General features: G+C 44.0%; 2 protein-coding genes and 1 long non-coding RNA gene across 4 annotated transcripts in view; 2 read left to right on the top strand and 1 right to left on the bottom strand.

Annotated features, from left to right (window-relative positions):
• Nucleotides 1–20,459, top strand: part of LOC124111540 (synaptophysin-like) — a 134,516-nt gene extending 114,057 nt beyond the window's left edge. For both annotated transcript variants that reach the window (XM_046471281.2, XM_046471282.2), the window contains 4 exons: nucleotides 10,856–11,048; nucleotides 11,880–12,071; nucleotides 12,368–12,470; nucleotides 16,741–20,459. In XM_046471281.2, the coding sequence (XP_046327237.2) occupies nucleotides 10,856–11,048; nucleotides 11,880–12,071; nucleotides 12,368–12,470; nucleotides 16,741–16,781 (529 nt within the window). In that variant the 3' untranslated portion in view covers nucleotides 16,782–20,459. The remainder of the gene's footprint in view (nucleotides 1–10,855; nucleotides 11,049–11,879; nucleotides 12,072–12,367; nucleotides 12,471–16,740) is intronic.
• On the top strand, nucleotides 12,524–16,438 carry LOC125376728. Its single transcript, XR_007219219.1, has 2 exons — nucleotides 12,524–13,176; nucleotides 13,235–16,438. It is a non-coding gene; the product is annotated as an uncharacterized LOC125376728 (long non-coding RNA).
• Nucleotides 20,438–21,528, bottom strand: LOC124111578 (loricrin-like). Its single transcript, XM_048388457.1, has 2 exons — nucleotides 21,195–21,528; nucleotides 20,438–21,156 (listed from the first exon to the last, which is right to left on the bottom strand). The coding sequence occupies exon 2, from the start codon at nucleotides 21,044–21,046 to the stop codon at nucleotides 20,549–20,551; it is 498 nt and encodes a 165-aa protein (XP_048244414.1). The 5' UTR covers nucleotides 21,047–21,156; nucleotides 21,195–21,528; the 3' UTR covers nucleotides 20,438–20,548.
• Between the last annotated feature and the right edge of the window lie 328 nt (nucleotides 21,529–21,856).

Raw genomic sequence — 21,856 nt, 5'->3', positions numbered from 1 at the left:
TACATCAACACACACTCCTACATCAACACACACTCCTACATCAACACATACTCCTACATCAACACACACTCCTACATCAACACACACTCCTACATCAACACACTCCTACATCAACACACTCCTACATCAACACACACTCCTACATCAACACACTCTCCTACATCAACACACTCCTACATCAACACACACTCCTACATCAACACACACTCCTACATCAACACACTCCTACATCAACACACTCCTACATCAACACATACTCCTACATCAACACACACTCCTACATCAACACACACTCCTACATCAACACACTCCTACATCAACACACTCCTACATCAACACACACTCCTACATCAACACACACTCCTACATCAACACATACTCCTACATCAACACACACTCCTACATCAACACACGCTCCTACATCAACACATACTCCTACATCAACATACACTCCTACATCAACACACACTCCTACATCAACACACTCCTACATCAACACACACTCCTACATCAACACACTCTCCTACATCAACACACACTCCTACATCAACACACACTCCTACATCAACACACTCCTACATCAACACATACTCCTACATCAACACATACTCCTACATCAACACACTCCTACATCAACACACACTCCTACATCAACACACACTCCTACATCAACACACACTCCTACATCAACACACGCTCCTACATCAACACACTCCTACATCAACACACTCCTACATCAACACATACTCCTACATCAACACACACTCCTACATCAACACACACTCCTACATCAACACACACTCCTACATCAACACATACTCCTACATCAACACATACTCCTACATCAACACACTCCTACATCAACACATACTCCTACATCAACACACACTCCTACATCAACACACACTCCTACATCAACACACACTCCTACATCAACACATACTCCTACATCAACACATACTCCTACATCAACACACTCCTACATCAACACACTCCTACATCAACACATACTCCTACATCAACACACACTCCTACATCAACACACACTCCTACATCAACACACACTCCTACATCAACACATACTCCTACATCAACACATACTCCTACATCAACACACTCCTACATCAACACATACTCCTACATCAACACATACTCCTACATCAACACACACTCCTACATCAACACATACTCCTACATCAACACACACTCCTACATCAACACACACTCCTACATCAACACACTCCTACATCAACACACTCCTACATCAACACACACTCCTACATCAACACACACTCCTACATCAACACACACTCCTACATCAACACATACTCCTACATCAACACACACTCCTACATCAACACACACTCCTACATCAACACACTCCTACATCAACACACTCCTACATCAACACACACTCCTACATCAACACACTCTCCTACATCAACACACTCCTACATCAACACACACTCCTACATCAACACACACTCCTACATCAACACACTCCTACATCAACACACTCCTACATCAACACATACTCCTACATCAACACACACTCCTACATCAACACACACTCCTACATCAACACACTCCTACATCAACACACTCCTACATCAACACACACTCCTACATCAACACACACTCCTACATCAACACACACTCCTACATCAACACATACTCCTACATCAACACACACTCCTACATCAACACACGCTCCTACATCAACACATACTCCTACATCAACATACACTCCTACATCAACACACACTCCTACATCAACACACTCCTACATCAACACACACTCCTACATCAACACACTCTCCTACATCAACACACACTCCTACATCAACACACACTCCTACATCAACACACTCCTACATCAACACATACTCCTACATCAACACATACTCCTACATCAACACACTCCTACATCAACACACACTCCTACATCAACACACACTCCTACATCAACACACACTCCTACATCAACACACGCTCCTACATCAACACACTCCTACATCAACACACTCCTACATCAACACACTCCTACATCAACATACTCCTACATCAACACACACTCCTACATCAACACACTCCTACATCAACACACACTCCTACATCAACACACACTCCTACATCAACACACACTCCTACATCAACACACACTCCTACATCAACACATACTCCTACATCAACACACACTCCTACATCAACACACACTCCTACATCAACACATACTCCTACATCAACACATACTCCTACATCAACACACACTCCTACATCAACACATACTCCTACATCAACACACTCTCCTACATCAACACATACTCCTACATCAACACATACTCCTACATCAACACACACTCCTACATCAACACACTCTCCTACATCAACACATACTCCTACATCAACACACACTCCTACATCAACACACTCTCCTACATCAACACATACTCCTACATCAACACACACTCCTACATCAACACACTCCTACATCAACACACTCCTACATCAACACACACTCCTACATCAACACACTCCTACATCAACACATACTCCTACATCAACACACACTCCTACATCAACACATACTCCTACATCAACACACACTCCTACATCAACACACTCTCCTACATCAACACACTCCTACATCAACACACACTCCTACATCAACACACACTCCTACATCAACACACACTCCTACATCAACACATACTCCTACATCAACACATACTCCTACATCAACACACTCCTACATCAACACACACTCCTACATCAACACACTCCTACATCAACATACTCCTACATCAACACACACTCCTACATCAACACATACTCCTACATCAACACACACTCCTACATCAACACACTCCTACATCAACACACTCCTACATCAACACACACTCCTACATCAACACACACTCCTACATCAACACACACTCCTACATCAACACACGCTCCTACATCAACACACACTCCTACATCAACACACTCTCCTAATTAACACACTCCTACATCAACACACACTCCTACATCAACACACACTCCTACATCAACACACACTCCTACATCAACACATACTCCTACATCAACACATACTCCTACATCAACACACTCCTACATCAACACACTCCTACATCAACACACACTCCTACATCAACACACTCCTACATCAACACATACTCCTACATCAACACACACTCCTACATCAACACATACTCCTACATCAACACACACTCCTACATCAACACACTCTCCTACATCAACACACACTCCTACATCAACACACACTCCTACATCAACACACACTCCTACATCAACACACACTCCTACATCAACACATACTCCTACATCAACACACTCCTACATCAACACACTCCTACATCAACACACACTCCTACATCAACACATACTCCTACATCAACACACACTCCTACATCAACACACACTCCTACATCAACACACTCCTACATCAACACACACTCCTACATCAACACACACTCCTACATCAACACACTCCTACATCAACACACACTCCTACATCAACACACTCTCCTACATCAACACACGTCCTACATCAACACACACTCCTACATCAACACACACTCCTACATCAACACAAACTCCTACATCAACACATACTCCTACATCAACACAACTCCTACATCAACACATACTCCTACATCAACATACTCCTACATCAACACACACTCCTACATCAACACACACTCCTACATCAACACACACTCCTACATCAACACACACTCCTACATCAACACACACTCCTACATCAACACACACTCCTACATCAACACAACGCTCCTACATCAACACACTCTCCTACATCAACACATACTCCTACATCAACACACACTCCTACATCAACACACACTCCTACATCAACACACACTCCTACATCAACACATACTCCTACATCAACACATACTCCTACATCAACACACACTCCTACATCAACACATACTCCTACATCAACACATACTCCTACATCAACACATACTCCTACATCAACACACACTCCTACATCAACACACTCTCCTACATCAACACACTCCTACATCAACACTACTCCTACATCAACACATACTCCTACATCAACATACTCCTACATCAACACACACTCCTACATCAACACATACTCCTACATCAACACACACTCCTACATCAACACACTCCTACATCAACACACACTCCTACATCAACACACACTCCTACATCAACACACACTCCTACATCAACACACACTCCTACATCAACACACACTCCTACATCAACACACACTCCTACATCAACACACTCCTACATCAACACACACTCCTACATCAACACACACTCCTACATCAACACACTCCTACATCAACACACTCCTACATCAACACACACTCCTACATCAACACACTCTCCTACATCAACACACTCCTACATCAACACACACTCCTACATCAACACACACTCCTACATCAACACACTCCTACATCAACACACTCCTACATCAACACATACTCCTACATCAACACACACTCCTACATCAACACACGCTCCTACATCAACACATACTCCTACATCAACACTCTCCTACATCAACACATACTCCTACATCAACACACACTCCTACATCAACACATACTCCTACATCAACACACTCCTACATCAACACACTCCTACATCAACACATACTCCTACATCAACACACTCTCCTACATCAACACATACTCCTACATCAACACTCTCCTACATCAACACATACTCCTACATCAACACACTCCTACATCAACACACTCCTACATCAACACACTCCTACATCAACACACTCCTACATCAACACTCTCCTACATCAACACATACTCCTACATCAACACTCTCCTACATCAACACATACTCCTACATCAACACACTCTCCTACATCAACACATACTCCTACATCAACACTCTCCTACATCAACACATACTCCTACATCAACACACTCCTACACATCAACACATACTCCTACATCAACACTCTCCTACATCAACACATACTCCTACATCAACACACTCCTACATCAACACACTCCTACATCAACACACTCCTACATCAACACACTCCTACATCAACACTCTCCTACATCAACACACTCCTACATCAACACATACTCCTACATCAACACACTCCTACATCAACATACTCCTACATCAACACTCTCCTACATCAACACATACTCCTACATCAACACTCTCCTACATCAACACATACTCCTACATCAACACACGCTCCTACATCAACACTCTCCTACATCAACACATACTCCTACATCAACACTCTCCTACATCAACACATACTCCTACATCAACACACGCTCCTACATCAACACATACTCCTACATCAACACACTCCTACATCAACACATACTCCTACATCAACACATACTCCTACATCAACACACTCTCCTACATCAACACACTCCTACATCAACACATACTCCTACATCAACACATACTCCTACATCAACACATACTCCTACATCAACACACTCCTACATCAACACACACTCCTACATCAACACACACTCCTACATCAACACACACTCCTACATCAACACACTCTCCTACATCAACACACTCCTACATCAACACACACTCCTACATCAACACATACTCCTACATCAACACATACTCCTACATCAACACACTCCTACATCAACACACACTCCTACATCAACACACTCCTACATCAACACACACTCCTACATCAACACACTCTCCTACATCAACACACACTCCTACATCAACACACACTCCTACATCAACACACACTCCTACATCAACACATACTCCTACATCAACACACTCCTACATCAACACACACTCCTACATCAACACACTCCTACATCAACACACTCTCCTACATCAACACACACTCCTACATCAACACACACTCCTACATCAACACACACTCCTACATCAACACACTCCTACATCAACACACACTCCTACATCAACACACACTCCTACATCAACACATACTCCTACATCAACATACTCCTACATCAACACATACTCCTACATCAACACACACTCCTACATCAACACACACTCCTACATCAACACACACTCCTACATCAACACATACTCCTACATCAACACACTCCTACATCAACACACACCCCTACATCAACACACACTCCTACATCAACACACACTCCTACATCAACACACACTCCTACATCAACACACACTCCTACATCAACAGACGCTCCTACATCAACACACACTCCTACATCAACACACACCCCTACATCAACACACTCCTACATCAACACATACTCCTACATCAACACTCTCCTACATCAACACTCTCCTACATCAACACATACTCCTACATCAACACTCTCCTACATCAACACACGCTCCTACATCAACACTCTCCTACATCAACACACACTCCTACATCAACACACACTCCTACATCAACACACACTCCTACATCAACACATACTCCTACATCAACACTCTCCTACATCAACACTCTCCTACATCAACACATACTCCTACATCAACACTCTCCTACATCAACACACACTCCTACATCAACACACACTCCTACATCAACACATACTCCTACATCAACACACACTCCTACATCAACACACACTCCTACATCAACACATACTCCTACATCAACACACTCTCCTACATCAACACATACTCCTACATCAACACATACTCCTACATCAACACACACTCCTACATCAACACACTCTCCTACATCAACACACTCCTACATCAACACATACTCCTACATCAACACACTCTCCTACATCAACACACTCCTACATCAACACATACTCCTACATCAACACACTCCTACATCAACACATACTCCTACATCAACATACACTCCTACATCAACACTCACTCCTACATCAACACATACTCCTACATCAACACACACTCCTACATCAACACATACTCCTACATCAACACACACTCCTACATCAACACACACTCCTACATCAACACACACTCCTACATCAACACACACTCCTACATCAACACACGCTCCTACATCAACACACTCCTACATCAACACACTCCTACATCAACACACTCCTACATCAACATACACTCCTACATCAACACATACTCCTACATCAACACACACTCCTACATCAACACATACTCCTACATCAACACACTCCTACATCAACACATACTCCTACATCAACACACTCCTACATCAACACATACTCCTACATCAACACACACTCCTACATCAACACATACTCCTACATCAACACACACTCCTACATCAACACACACTCCTACATCAACACACACTCCTACATCAACACACACTCCTACATCAACACATACTCCTACATCAACACACTCCTACATCAACACATACTCCTACATCAACACACTCTCCTACATCAACACATACTCCTACATCAACACATACTCCTACATCAACACACACTCCTACATCAACACACTCCTACATCAACACACACTCCTACATCAACACACACTCCTACATCAACACACACTCCTACATCAACACACACTCCTACATCAACACACTCTCCTACATCAACACATACTCCTACATCAACACACACTCCTACATCAACACACACTCCTACATCAACACACACTCCTACATCAACACACGCTCCTACATCAACACATACTCCTACATCAACACACTCTCCTACATCAACACATACTCCTACATCAACACATACTCCTACATCAACACACACTCCTACATCAACACACTCCTACATCAACACACACTCCTACATCAACACACACTCCTACATCAACACACACTCCTACATCAACACACACTCCTACATCAACACACTCTCCTACATCAACACATACTCCTACATCAACACACACTCCTACATCAACACACACTCCTACATCAACACACACTCCTACATCAACACACACTCCTACATCAACACACACTCCTACATCAACACACACTCCTACATCAACACATACTCCTACATCAACACTCTCCTACATCAACACACACTCCTACATCAACACACTCTCCTACATCAACACATACTCCTACATCAACACATACTCCTACATCAACACACTCCTACATCAACACATACTCCTACATCAACACACTCCTACATCAACACATACTCCTACATCAACACATACTCCTACATCAACACACTCCTACATCAACACACACTCCTACATCAACACACTCTCCTACATCAACACATACTCCTACATCAACACACACTCCTACATCAACACACTCTCCTACATCAACACACACTCCTACATCAACACACACTCCTACATCAACACACACTCCTACATCAACACACACTCCTACATCAACACACACTCCTACATCAACACACGCTCCTACATCAACACATACTCCTACATCAACACACTCCTACATCAACACACACTCCTACATCAACACACACTCCTACATCAACACATACTCCTACATCAACACTCTCCTACATCAACACACACTCCTACATCAACACACACTCCTACATCAACACACACTCCTACATCAACACACACTCCTACATCAACACACACTCCTACATCAACACACACTCCTACATCAACACACGCTCCTACATCAACACATACTCCTACATCAACACACTCCTACATCAACACACACTCCTACATCAACACACGCTCCTACATCAACACACTCCTACATCAACATACACTCCTACATCAACACATACTCCTACATCAACACACTCCTACATCAACACTCTCCTACATCAACACATACTCCTACATCAACACTCTCCTACATCAACACATACTCCTACATCAACACACACTCCTACATCAACACACACTCCTACATCAACACACTCCTACATCAACACACACTCCTACATCAACACACACTCCTACATCAACACACTCCTACATCAACACATACTCCTACATCAACACACACCCCTACATCAACACACACTCCTACATCAACACATACTCCTACATCAACACACACCCCTACATCAACACACACTCCTACATCAACACACACTCCTACATCAACACATACTCCTACATCAACACACACTCCTACATCAACACACACTCCTACATCAACACACTCCTACATCAACACATACTCCTACATCAACACATACTCCTACATCAACACACACTCCTACATCAACACATACTCCTACATCAACACACTCCTACATCAACACACGCTCCTACATCAACACACACTCCTACATCAACACACACTCCTACATCAACACACTCCTACATCAACACATACTCCTACATCAACACACACCCCTACATCAACATACGCTCCTACATCAACACACACTCCTACATCAACACATACTCCTACATCAACACATACTCCTACATCAACACACACTCCTACATCAACACACTCCTACATCAACACACACTCCTACATCAACACACACTCCTACATCAACACACTCCTACATCAACACATACTCCTACATCAACACACACTCCTACATCAACACACTCCTACATCAACACATACTCCTACATCAACACACACTCCTACATCAACACACTCTCCTACATCAACACACTCCTACATCAACACATACTCCTACATCAACATACACTCCTACATCAACACTCACTCCTACATCAACACATACTCCTACATCAACACACACTCCTACATCAACACATACTCCTACATCAACACACACTCCTACATCAACACACACTCCTACATCAACACACACTCCTACATCAACACACACTCCTACATCAACACACGCTCCTACATCAACACACTCCTACATCAACACACTCCTACATCAACACACTCCTACATCAACATACACTCCTACATCAACACATACTCCTACATCAACACACTCTCCTACATCAACACATACTCCTACATCAACACACACTCCTACATCAACACACACTCCTACATCAACACACACTCCTACATCAACACACTCCTACATCAACACACACTCCTACATCAACACATACTCCTACATCAACACATACTCCTACATCAACACACACTCCTACATCAACACACTCTCCTACATCAACACACACTCCTACATCAACACATACTCCTACATCAACACATACTCCTACATCAACACATACTCCTACATCAACACACACTCCTACATCAACACACACTCCTACATCAACACACACTCCTACATCAACACACACTCCTACATCAACACACACTCCTACATCAACACACACTCCTACATCAACACATACTCCTACATCAACACACACTCCTACATCAACACACACTCCTACATCAACACACACTCCTACATCAACACACACTCCTACATCAACACATACTCCTACATCAACACATACTTCTACATCAACACATACTCCTACATCAACACACACTCCTACATCAACACACTCTCCTACATCAACACATACTCCTACATCAACACACACTCCTACATCAACACACTCTCCTACATCAACACATACTCCTACATCAACACACACTCCTACATCAACACACACTCCTACATCAACACACTCCTACATCAACACACACTCCTACATCAACACACACTCCTACATCAACACATACTCCTACATCAACACATACTCCTACATCAACACACACTCCTACATCAACACATACTCCTACATCAACACATACTCCTACATCAACACACACTCCTACATCAACACACTCTCCTACATCAACACACACTCCTACATCAACACACTCTCCTACATCAACACATACTCCTACATCAACACATACTCCTACATCAACAAACCAACACCATTACACGGTTTGCGTCTCGTCTTGCAGTCTGCAAAGTGTTCAAGTCATCCCCGGATGCAATGCCACACCTACCAGCTACCATCTGGGGCAGAGCGAGACGGCGCCAGCGCAGTTCTACGTCTTCGTCGGAGTTATCGCCTTCCTCTACTGCATTGGTGCTCTTATTCTCTACATCTTCTTTGATGATCTCTACCGCAAGAACAACCGGCTTGTCATTGTGGTGAGTGATCTGCCTGTAGGAGTTTAGGCAACGCAGCAAGCGCTTTCCTTATTTAATAGATGGATGTCATGGTATCGTCTTCATCCCATGGGTCTCCTTGTGAAGAGTTGTGTCCCTTGACCACCATGTTTTCAGGTATCAAGGGCAGATAACCCCAACCAATAGTTATATCACTCATCACACAAACAGTTTCATATTTATAAGTTATGTTATGGGTTTGAATCCCTTTTTCACCTTGATGATTCTTGGTTTGTTAGCACCATACCAGTGCTTGTGGGTTTCACAAGTGATGTGGCTGTGGGCTGGCTGAGTGGTTAAAGTGTTTGCTTGCCTCACCCAGGCTTGCCTCCCTCATTAAGCCGACACGCTGTGCTATAACTGGAATACTGTTCAAAGCGGCATTAAAGCCAACTCACTCACTCTTTTCTTCCATATGAGGGGGCACGGGTGGCCCAGTCGTCTAAGGCACCGCGATTCGCTGTGCAGAGTTGCGTCCCTTGGGCACGCCAGAAACCTTTGATTGTGGGTTCAAATCCCGGTTCGCCCCGATTATGTTTCCAGGTTTGTCAGGACCATACCCGTGCTCATGGGCTTCACCGAAGTGGTAAACGTCTGAGACCTGCATCACTTTGGGCTTTCCTCCCACATTAAGCTGACACGCCATGATATAACTGGAATGCTGTTAAAAGCAGCGTTAAACCCAACTCACACATTCATTTTCTTCCATATGAAGCTAACTTGCTGTGATATGATTCAAAGTGGAAGCATTAAACTCAACTCCCTCACTCACTTGAATCCATGAGACATACAGTGAGTATCCCTTGTTTGCAGGACTTTGTGATATCGGTTGTGGTGACGGCCCTGTGGCTCATCTCCTCCTCTGCCTGGGCTCAAGGTGTGTCTGACGTCAAGTTCTACACCGACCCCAGCGAGTCCGGCCTCTTCCAGATGATGGCCGAGTGCGAAAAAGTTGCCTGTGAAGTCGGTCACCTTGGCAACTTTGCTAGCCTTAATGTATCCATCGTAAGTGTTTTATTGGAATTTTAGCTCACCTTGCTGAAAAATCAAAATAAATTTCATCTTTAGCTCACCTGGTGAAAATGCCCAAGTGAGTTTCATATTTAGCTGACCTGTCAGAATAGCCAATTAGGTTTCATTTTGGGCTCATTTGGTTTCATTGGTGAAATTTTCCGTTGGTTGTACAAAACTGTATGTGATATTAACTAACAATAGTCTGTTTGTTTACTGTAACTATTCTAACTGACGTTGCTTTTTCCAGATCCCATATCAATTTATATTTCTTATCCTTCCCTTTTCAGATCTTTGGATTTTTGAACTTTTTAGTGTGGGCAGCCAACCTGTGGTTCTTGTACAAGGAAACTCCATGGTTTAAAATCCGCTCGAAGCCGCCCAGTTCTCCAGGTACGCAGTCCGAGATCGACCCACAGAAAGTGTAGTTTTCTACCCCAGGCAGTTGCCATGAGCTAGGATTGAAAGCTTGATGAATGGTTAAAACTGTGATTACGACAAGAAATCTCAAATCATTTGAAGCGATAAATGGAGTCTCATCTCTTCCGTGATAATAAAAGTATAGGTTCATTCAGGAAGTGTCAAACATGCGATGGTCTTTCCGTCAGGAAAAGCGCCAACACTGGAATAATTATGCAATCATTTTGTATTCAGAGTAAAAGGACTTGATCAGCAGTAGAATTTTGACAGTAGGATTGTAATATAAATCAGGATAAGACTATCAATCCCTTTTCTTGAAACACATAGGATACTTGTGATATTAGGCTTGGGAGAATCTCCTCACGTTTGTGCTGGGGTCCTCCTTTTGTCTTATCAGTAGTTGTGTTGGTTTGTGCAGCACTCCCGACACACGGCTTCCACCTTCAGGTGCCATGTAGTTGTGTTGGTTTGTGCAGCACTCCCGACACACGGCTTCCACCTTCAGGTGCCATGTAGTTGTGTTGGTTTGTGCAGCACTCCCGACACACGGCTTCCACCTTCAGGTGCCATGTAGTTGTGTTGGTTTGTGCAGCACTCCCGACACACGGCTTCCACCTTCAGGTGCCGTGTAGTTGTGTTGGTTTGTGCAGCACTCCCGACACACGGCTTCCACCTTCAGGTGCCGTGTAGTTGTGTTGGTTTGTGCAGCGCTCCCGACACACGGCTTCCACCTTCAGGTGCTTTGTAGTTGTGACTGTAGTTCCCTGGTTGCTGGTACAGGTTATGGACTCAATGCTTGATATTTGTGCTAAGGATTGATTCAGCAGTCAAGGATTGATTCAGCAGTCAAGGATTGATGCAGCAGTCAAGGATTGATTCAGCAGTCAAGGATTGATGCAGCAGTCAAGGATTGATGCAGCAGTCAAGGATTGATATAGCAGTCAAGGTGCTTCAGATCTTGCAACCAGCTCAAGTGTGACATTCTTCAGACAGATCATGCTGGTTTATGCTCTTCTGGCCAATGTTCAATGTTCTCTAGACAGCTGTTGAATGTTCTCCAGACCACTGTTGAATGTTCTTCAGGTGGCTGTTAAATGTTCTCCAGACTGCTGTTAAATGTTCTCCAGACTGCTGTTGAATGTTCTTCAGACTGCTGTTGGATGTTCTCCAGACCACTGTTGGATGTTCTTAAGACTGCTGTTGAATGTTCTCCAGACTGCTGTTGAATGTTCTCCAGACTGCTGTTGAATGTTCTCCAGATCACTGTTGAATGTTCTTAAGACTGCTGTTGAATGTTCTTAAGACTGCTGTTGAATGTTCTCCAGACTGCTGTTGAATGTTCTCCAGACTGCTGTTGGATGTTCTTCAGACCACTGTTGAATGTTTTCCAGACCACTGTTGAATGTTCTCCAGACCACTGTTGAATGTTCTTAAGACTGCTGTTGAATGTTCTCCAGACTGCTATTGAATGTTCTCCAGACCGCTGTTGAATGTTCTCCAGACCGCTGTTGAATGTTCTCCAGACCACTGTTGAATGTTCATCCCATACTGGTTGATGGTGTTCAGATGAGGTCATGTGTTTATGACAAGTGTTCTCACCACTGATCCATGTGTGCAAGACACTCTGTACAAGGATAAGCTGAAGGATTGGTGAGATGGCATCAATGGGCTATCGTGTTGTCAATGGGCTATCGTATTTTCCCTGCTCAGTGCTAAACATTCTGTCTCTCCGTCGCTTTGTGGACCCCAGCAGCTCCGTGTCCTTGTTGACCATATGCAGTCCTGTTTTGTCCAGGATTTCCAGGACGATGATGAGTACCAGGAGTATTGGGGAGTAGCACCTTGTGAAGACGTTACACTTGGAGTGGTTCCACTTAGGAGTATCAGAAATATGTTCATGTAGGAAATATAGGATTGTGAATATGTACCATACTTACTTGGGGATCAGAATTGTGAATAGGTGGCACATGGACTATCAGGATTGTGAATAGGTGGCACATGGAATATCAGGATTGTGAATAGGTGGCACATGGAATATCAGGATTGTGAATAGGTGGCACATGGACTATCAGGATTGTGAATAGGTGGCACATGGAATATCAGGATTGTGAATAGGTGGCACATGGAATATCAGGATTGTGAATAGGTGGCACATGGAATATCAGGATTGTGACTAGTTGGCACATGGAATATCAGAAATACGGATAGGTGCCATATGAATAGTATCTGGATTGTGAATAGGACGGGGGAAGTGGACAACCACAAGTGCTGTATGTTCAGTGGAATCCTGTGGAATCCTGTAAACTCCTCCTGTACTTTCTGGGAACTAGTCGTCCATTGCTAGATGTGTTATTGCCAATAATATAACTATTTTACATGTGAGCTTGATCTGTCCAGGTAAGTGTTGCTTTTTCAGAATGTTTTTTCCATTTTTGTGTGAAATATATCTTACATATTTTGAAATGAAAGTTATTGTACAGTACATTTTGAGTGATTTTCAATCTAAGACATGGCATTCTATTTTCTCCCTCAACTTGTACATACTGACTTGCTGCACCTATGACTGCCAGCACCTGCCTAATGGCTGCTTGTGACCCAGTGATGTGTGTGAACAGTGTGCATGCTCTCTCAAACATTACTTCAATCTGCACAGTCAATATTTTCAGTCACATTTCACCTTCATACACAAGTCGCATTCTTCCAACAATTTGCCTCTGAGAATTCTGATTCTAAAGAAACAGGACCTAATGTTTCGCAGTTATTAGACTCTATTCCAAACAAACATAGGACAAGTCTGGTGGTGGAGTAGACTGTGTAGATTCCAGAATACTGTATATTTTCATAAATATGATATGTCTTTGTGTGTGTAGTGATGGGGACCCTGTGTACCCAAGCGAGCAGCGCCAGCAGGGCTTCTCTCCACCTGCCGTAACCATATCTCTGTGCTGCTGTATAAACAATATTGATACTGACTTGGCGCTACACCGAGCTACAGGCCACAGTGTTTTCAGGACAGCTCAGCTACTCTCTTGTGTACGATGGGCAAGCTATCCATATCTCCAAACTACATCAAATATATCATGGGCTTTGATTATAGGACTGACGTATTATTGGAACATTAGATTTCTAACCAACTTGCATGCTCCTCATATTGCTGAACCATATATGTATGTATACACGTATGTATGTGTGTATGTATACCAGGCTGCCATCAAGGTATATCATGTATCTGGTGAAAACATTCAGAGCTAGTTGTGCCCTGATAGTCCAGAGATGTGGAGGTGTGTGCTCCTAGGGTTGACCAGGGACAATTACACCCACCCTCCTCACATGCTCCTAGGGTTGACCAGGGACAATTACACCCACCCTCCTTACATGCTCCTAGGGTTGACCAGGGACAATTACACCCACCCTCCTCGCATGTTCCTAGGGTTGACCAGGGACAATTACACCCATCCTCCTGACATGCTCCTAGGGTTGACCAGGGACAATTACACCCATCCTCCTGACATGCTCCTAGGGTTGACCAGGGACAATTACACCCACCCTCCTGACATGCTCCTAGGGTTGACCAGGGACAATTACACCCATCCTCCTGACATGCTCCTAGGGTTGACCAGGGACAATTACACCCATCCTCCTGACATGCTCCTAGGGTTGACCAGGGACAATTACACCCACCCTCCTGACATGCTCCTAGGGTTGACCAGGGACAATTACACCCACCCTCCTGACATGCTCCTAGGGTTGACCAGGGACAATTACACCCACCCTCCTTACATGCTCCTAGGGTTGACCAGGGACAATTACACCCACCCTCCTGACATGCTCCTAGGGTTGACCAGGGACAATTACACCCACCCTCCTGACATGCTCCTAGGGTTGACCAGGGACAATTACACCCACCCTCCTCACATGCTCCTAGGGTTGACCAGGGACAATTACGCCCATCCTCCTGACATGCTCCTAGGGTTGACCAGGGACAATTACACCCACCCTCCTCACATGCTCCTAGGGTTGACCAGGGACAATTACACCCATCCTCCTTACATGCTCCTAGGGTTGACCTGGGACAATTACACCCATCCTCCTTACATGTTGACCAGGGACAATTACACCCACCCTCCTCACATGCTCCTAGGGTTGACCAGGGTTATACCTTGATGAAGCCTCTGTCCCTTTGAGCTCTGTGTTTCTGTGTTGTCTGTGACTTAATTGTTTCTTTATTATTTTGTTTCTCTAGAAGCAGGCCCGCCACAGCAACCTCCCACCAACCAATATTAAGATGTGCCCAGTAGTAAGTAGTGGCGACTAACCAAGTACTACCCTTCTCATAGTTGTGCAACATGGCATTGGAAAAAGAACTAACTTGTGGTGGCAGTAGTAGCTAGGGTCTTGTTCTATCAAATTTTTTGTTTGTTTCTGTTTTATGTTAGATTCATTGTTATTTTGTATTTTGTAACATGCCAGGGAATAAATTATGAATTTAGAACAAGAAAGTAATGTAAGTCATCACCAGTGGTTTCTTTATTTCAATCACGGAACTCTTTAGCATCCCTGTCAGACAGATATAGGTAGAGGCTTTCCTCAGAGAGGATGGCTTGGCACCTGGGTCAGACATGACACATGGGTCGGACGTGACACTTGGGTCGGACGTGACACTTGGGTCAGGACATGACCCATGGGTCGGTTTGTGATGTTGTGTTGTATGTGACATGTCGTGTGTGACGTGTCGTGTGTGACATTGTGTCATGTATGGGATGTTGGTCTGACAGGATTGCTACAGGGTTCCCAGTTCCGCTGCTATAAGACGACCTTGAGATCTGAAAAGGACTGCCTCTGTAGGCTGGAGTCCTGCTAGAAGTATCAGTTGTTAGTGATGTGTGCATGGGATACATTCAGGTTAGCAACAGATCAGGCAACCTAGAACATGTATTAACATCTTGTTGCCTTGATATACACAATTATATAGCCTGCATGGGGGTAATGGGGGACGATGTCCTTTGTCTTTACAACAATCATGTTTATGTGAATACTGTTTTATTATCAACACATCCTTTTAGTTAAGGAGGGGTATCTCCAACATGATGCACCACCACCACGTATCCCCTGGTAACCACCAAGCTGCTGTAGAGAGAAACATAGAATAGGACTGCCAGCCTCTTGATTTCTAGTGTTTCTTGTGTATTGGATGTGTGCATCAATTCCATGTCTTACCCATTTCGTCTTTTACTAACTATAGTTAAGAGTGTCTGGATTATATTGAGTGATGTCTGTTAATCCTGTGTAGTGGTTTGTGCAAGGTATGAAATCCTTCCATCAAAGTTTTAAGTTGCTCTTGAAATTCCCACATCCCACTCCCAACAGAGCAGAGGAATCTTTCATACAGTGGACCCTATCCCATCATGCAGTGGACCCTATCCCATCATGCAGTGGACCCTATCCCATCATGCAGTGGACCCTATCCCATCATGCAGTAGACTATCCCATCATTCAGTGGACCCAATCACATGATGTGGTGACCCTATCCCATCATGCCCTTCATTTGGTTAGGCAGAATCAAAATCAGGTCACACCAAATAATCTGAATTTTTATTCTAGTTCTTGAGTGTGGACATTTATTAAATACGAAATATTGTGCACCTTAACGAGGGGAAGTAGCTGATATGACTAAGACAAGTTTCGTATATCACTTACATCAGTGTCCGACATCACTCAATGCAGACGCATGCAATTCAGGTTAAATTGGCCTTGTAAATGACAGGCACTGTGTGTCCCATACCGTCATCCATGTAGTGCCCGGGGCATTATTGGGCCGCCATCTTGGAACAGGGGGCATCATTGTTACAACACACATTGTCCATGCCAGACTGGTGTAGAAACATACAACTCTTGGCCTCCTGGTTGTAAGAGGCTGCAGTTATTAGAGAAGGGGAGGTAACTGCATCCACGATGGGTCTTGATCGGTAACATCTGTGGCCCATATTGGCTTGGAGTCTTCTCCCTTGCACTTGTAATGGATATATACCACTCAAAAATGGTTAAGGATTACTCCATTCTTTCACTTTACTATGTCAGAATCAAGGGGACTAACTTTTTTGAGCAGTATATGTTCTATCTGTGTCAGGTATTTGCTTGGAAATGTAGGCTAGTCGGAGTCATCTCCCTTGCACTGCACCAAGTTTTTCCACATTCTTTATTTGTGTGTTTTGAAAAGAGTTTGGAGTATTTTGCCAACTGTATTTTTGTAACTGCTGGAGTCTTCCTCAAAATAGGAACAACACAATGTCAGGGTGGTTGCTATTTTATCAACATTATGAGAAATATATTTTCTACCTTCCTCTCTCAGAAACCAGTTTCATTTGTACTCAAATACAGATATTTTGTCACTCTGTCAATCCGATTTTGTTATTTAAAAAGGTTCATATCTTATGCACACAGAATTTTTACATGATTTCTATGACCTTTGCACCGGCTCACTTAGGAATTAGGGCACTATTAAACCTACTTGTATCTCAGTTAATTGTTAGTGTGGCCGTATCAGCTTTTGATGGGGACATTCTCAGTTGAGTAGTGTATATGGTATATTCAGCCAGAATTGTGCTAGAATGATCTCAGAACATCACTCCCGATTATTTCTCTTCTTTAGCCAGAGCCAGGTTTTAGCATCACAGATGTTGTGTATTTTAACTCGACTTGTTTACTGTATATATATATAATGGGGCACTTTCTTTATTCTAAGGTTTACAGATTCACATGAGCCACAACACAAACATTGAGGAGATTTAGATTTATTCCTTGTTCCGTCTGCACCACTATCCATGTCCAGTCAATTCAAATGAAACTTGTTCAGATACATTATTTGTTTTAAATGATTCAAACTCCTCTTTCAATAACAGAAATCTGTAAACCATGGAATCAGCCCATGGTTGCCACAGCTGTAGAAATGGGTCACCCTTTTGTTTGCCGAGTCTGTTTCAGTTCATTACATTCCACTTGGAATAGGGTGGCCTTGACCTCAGGGCCAGCGTCACGATTTAAGTGATGAATTGGATTGCATCTTCTGGATGTGATATGCCTTGTTTTGCTTCTGTTGTTTGTATTTTGAATACTAATATTTTGTATCTGTTGTTTGATATGGGTTGAAATGTAGATATGTATATTCTTCATTCAGTAGGACACTCTGGAGCTACCATACATACTATTAGTACGAATGATCACTACATTACTTCTCATCAAGATGCTAGTGTATTCTACATGCAGCAGCAATACTTTGTCATCAGATTAAATATTCACTTGAGGAAAAAGAAGGATCTGTCCAGACTTCAGTATACCATGAGGCGAAATGAAAATAACATTCACCAGCAGACCTTGTGTATACCAAACACTCTGATTTGTTCTTAAAGCCGAGAAAATGGCATCCATTTCAGTCTCCCCCACTGTTCAATGTGCAGCTTCGGTGTCGTGGGGTGGTCTAGTGGTCAAAGCATTCACTCGTCATGCTGTAGGCCCCAGTTCGATTCCCTGTCAGGTGTCCCCAGATAGTGCTGGAATAGTACTAAAAGTGGCGTGAAAACCTCCTCACTCACTCACTCACTCATCAGGGGGACACACCTGGGCAATGGGAAGGAAATAAGTTATAGCTGCTGAAGACGGGGACGAGTAATTCGCCAGTAAAACTGAAGTCAGTTTATCAGTTGGATATTGTAAACCATATTTCATGTACTGAGCATCCAACACGGTATGTTTAGGACTATATATTCCTGTTCTTAATCCATGCTTATCAAGTTCTTGTATGCTGTTCATTCCTTCATGTTATACATGTAATAACTGATGATTAATGTTCATATTCTAATATCTTGAAGTAATGGTCTGCTAGTTCTTGTTGGAAACATGCATTCTGTAGCATTGGTCCTTTAGTTGTTTGTATGAACAATAAAGCGAATAAATTTGTTTATTTACCATGTAATATTGTTGTTTGTACACGAAACGGATACACCATTGTGATTGGTGGAAATGTCTCAGACATTTCCACCGATCATAGTGGTGCCTCAGTAGGAGACATTACCACCCATCATGGTGGCACCACAGTAGGAGACATTACCACTCAGCATGGTGGCGCCACCACAGTAGGAGACATTACCACCCAGCAGGGTGGCGCCACAGTAGGAGACATTACCACCCATCACGGTGGCGTTACAGTAGGAGACATTACCACCCAGCAGGGTGGCGCCACAGTAGGAGACATTACCACCCATCATGGTGGCGCCACAGTAGGAGACATTACCACTCAGCATGGTGGCGCCACCACAGTAGGAGACATTACCACCCATCACGGTGGCGTTACAGTAGGAGACATTACCATCCAGCAGGGTGGCGCCACAGTAGGAGACATTACCACCCATCAGGGTGGCGCCACAGTAGGAGACATTACCACCCAGCAGGGTGGCGCCACAGTAGGAGACATTACCACCCATCATGGTGGCGCCACAGTAGGAGACATTACCACCCATCACGGTGGCGCCACAGTAGGAGACATTACCACCCATCACGGTGGCGCCTCAGTAGGAGACATTACCACCCATCATGGTGGCGCCACAGTAGGAGACATTACCACCCATCAAGGTGGCGCCACAGTAGGAGACATTACCACCAATCACGGTGGCGTTACAGTAGGAGATATCACCACTGCAATCATCTGAAGACAATTAACATAAAACATGTTTTACATTTCTTCTACGAATGTTCTTACAATATTATTCTTGAACTTTGTCAGTTTGACCAGATTGTTCTATATGTGTATCCAAGTGCATGTTGCTTGGGCTATGGTCAAACTAGTCCCAATCGTACATTTTGTACCTCTCTCTTGAGACCTACAGCAGGTACCCGGGTAGGGTAGGGTAGGATAATGGGGGGTTGGGTATCCGGGTATGGTAGGATAGGGTAGGATAATGGGGGGTGGGGTACCCGGGTATGGTAGGATAGGGTAGGATAATGGGGGGTGGGGTACCCGGGTAGGGTAGGGTAGGATAATGGGGGGTTGGGGTACCCGGGTAGGGTAGGGTAGGATAATTGGGGGGGGGGGGGGGGGGGGGGGGTACCCGGGTAGGGTAGGATAATGGGGGGGGGGGGTACCCGGGTAGGGTAGGGTAGGATAATGGGGGGTGGGGTACCCGGGTAGGGTAGGGTAGGATAATGGGGGGTTGGGTACCCGGGTAGGGTAGGGTAGGGTAGGATATTGGGGGGTGGGGTACCCGGGTAGGGTAGGGTAGGATAATGGGGGGTTGGGTACCCGGGTAGGGTAGGATAGGGTAGGATATTGGGGGGTGGGGTACCCGGGTAGGGTAGGGTAGGATAAT

The sequence above is a fragment of the Haliotis rufescens genome, unplaced genomic scaffold (assembly GCF_023055435.1).
Source record: "Haliotis rufescens isolate VD_foot unplaced genomic scaffold, xgHalRufe1.0.p SCAF_71, whole genome shotgun sequence".
Taxonomy (NCBI): Eukaryota; Metazoa; Mollusca; class Gastropoda; order Lepetellida; family Haliotidae; genus Haliotis; species Haliotis rufescens.
This window is presented reverse-complemented; position numbering and strand designations above follow the sequence as displayed.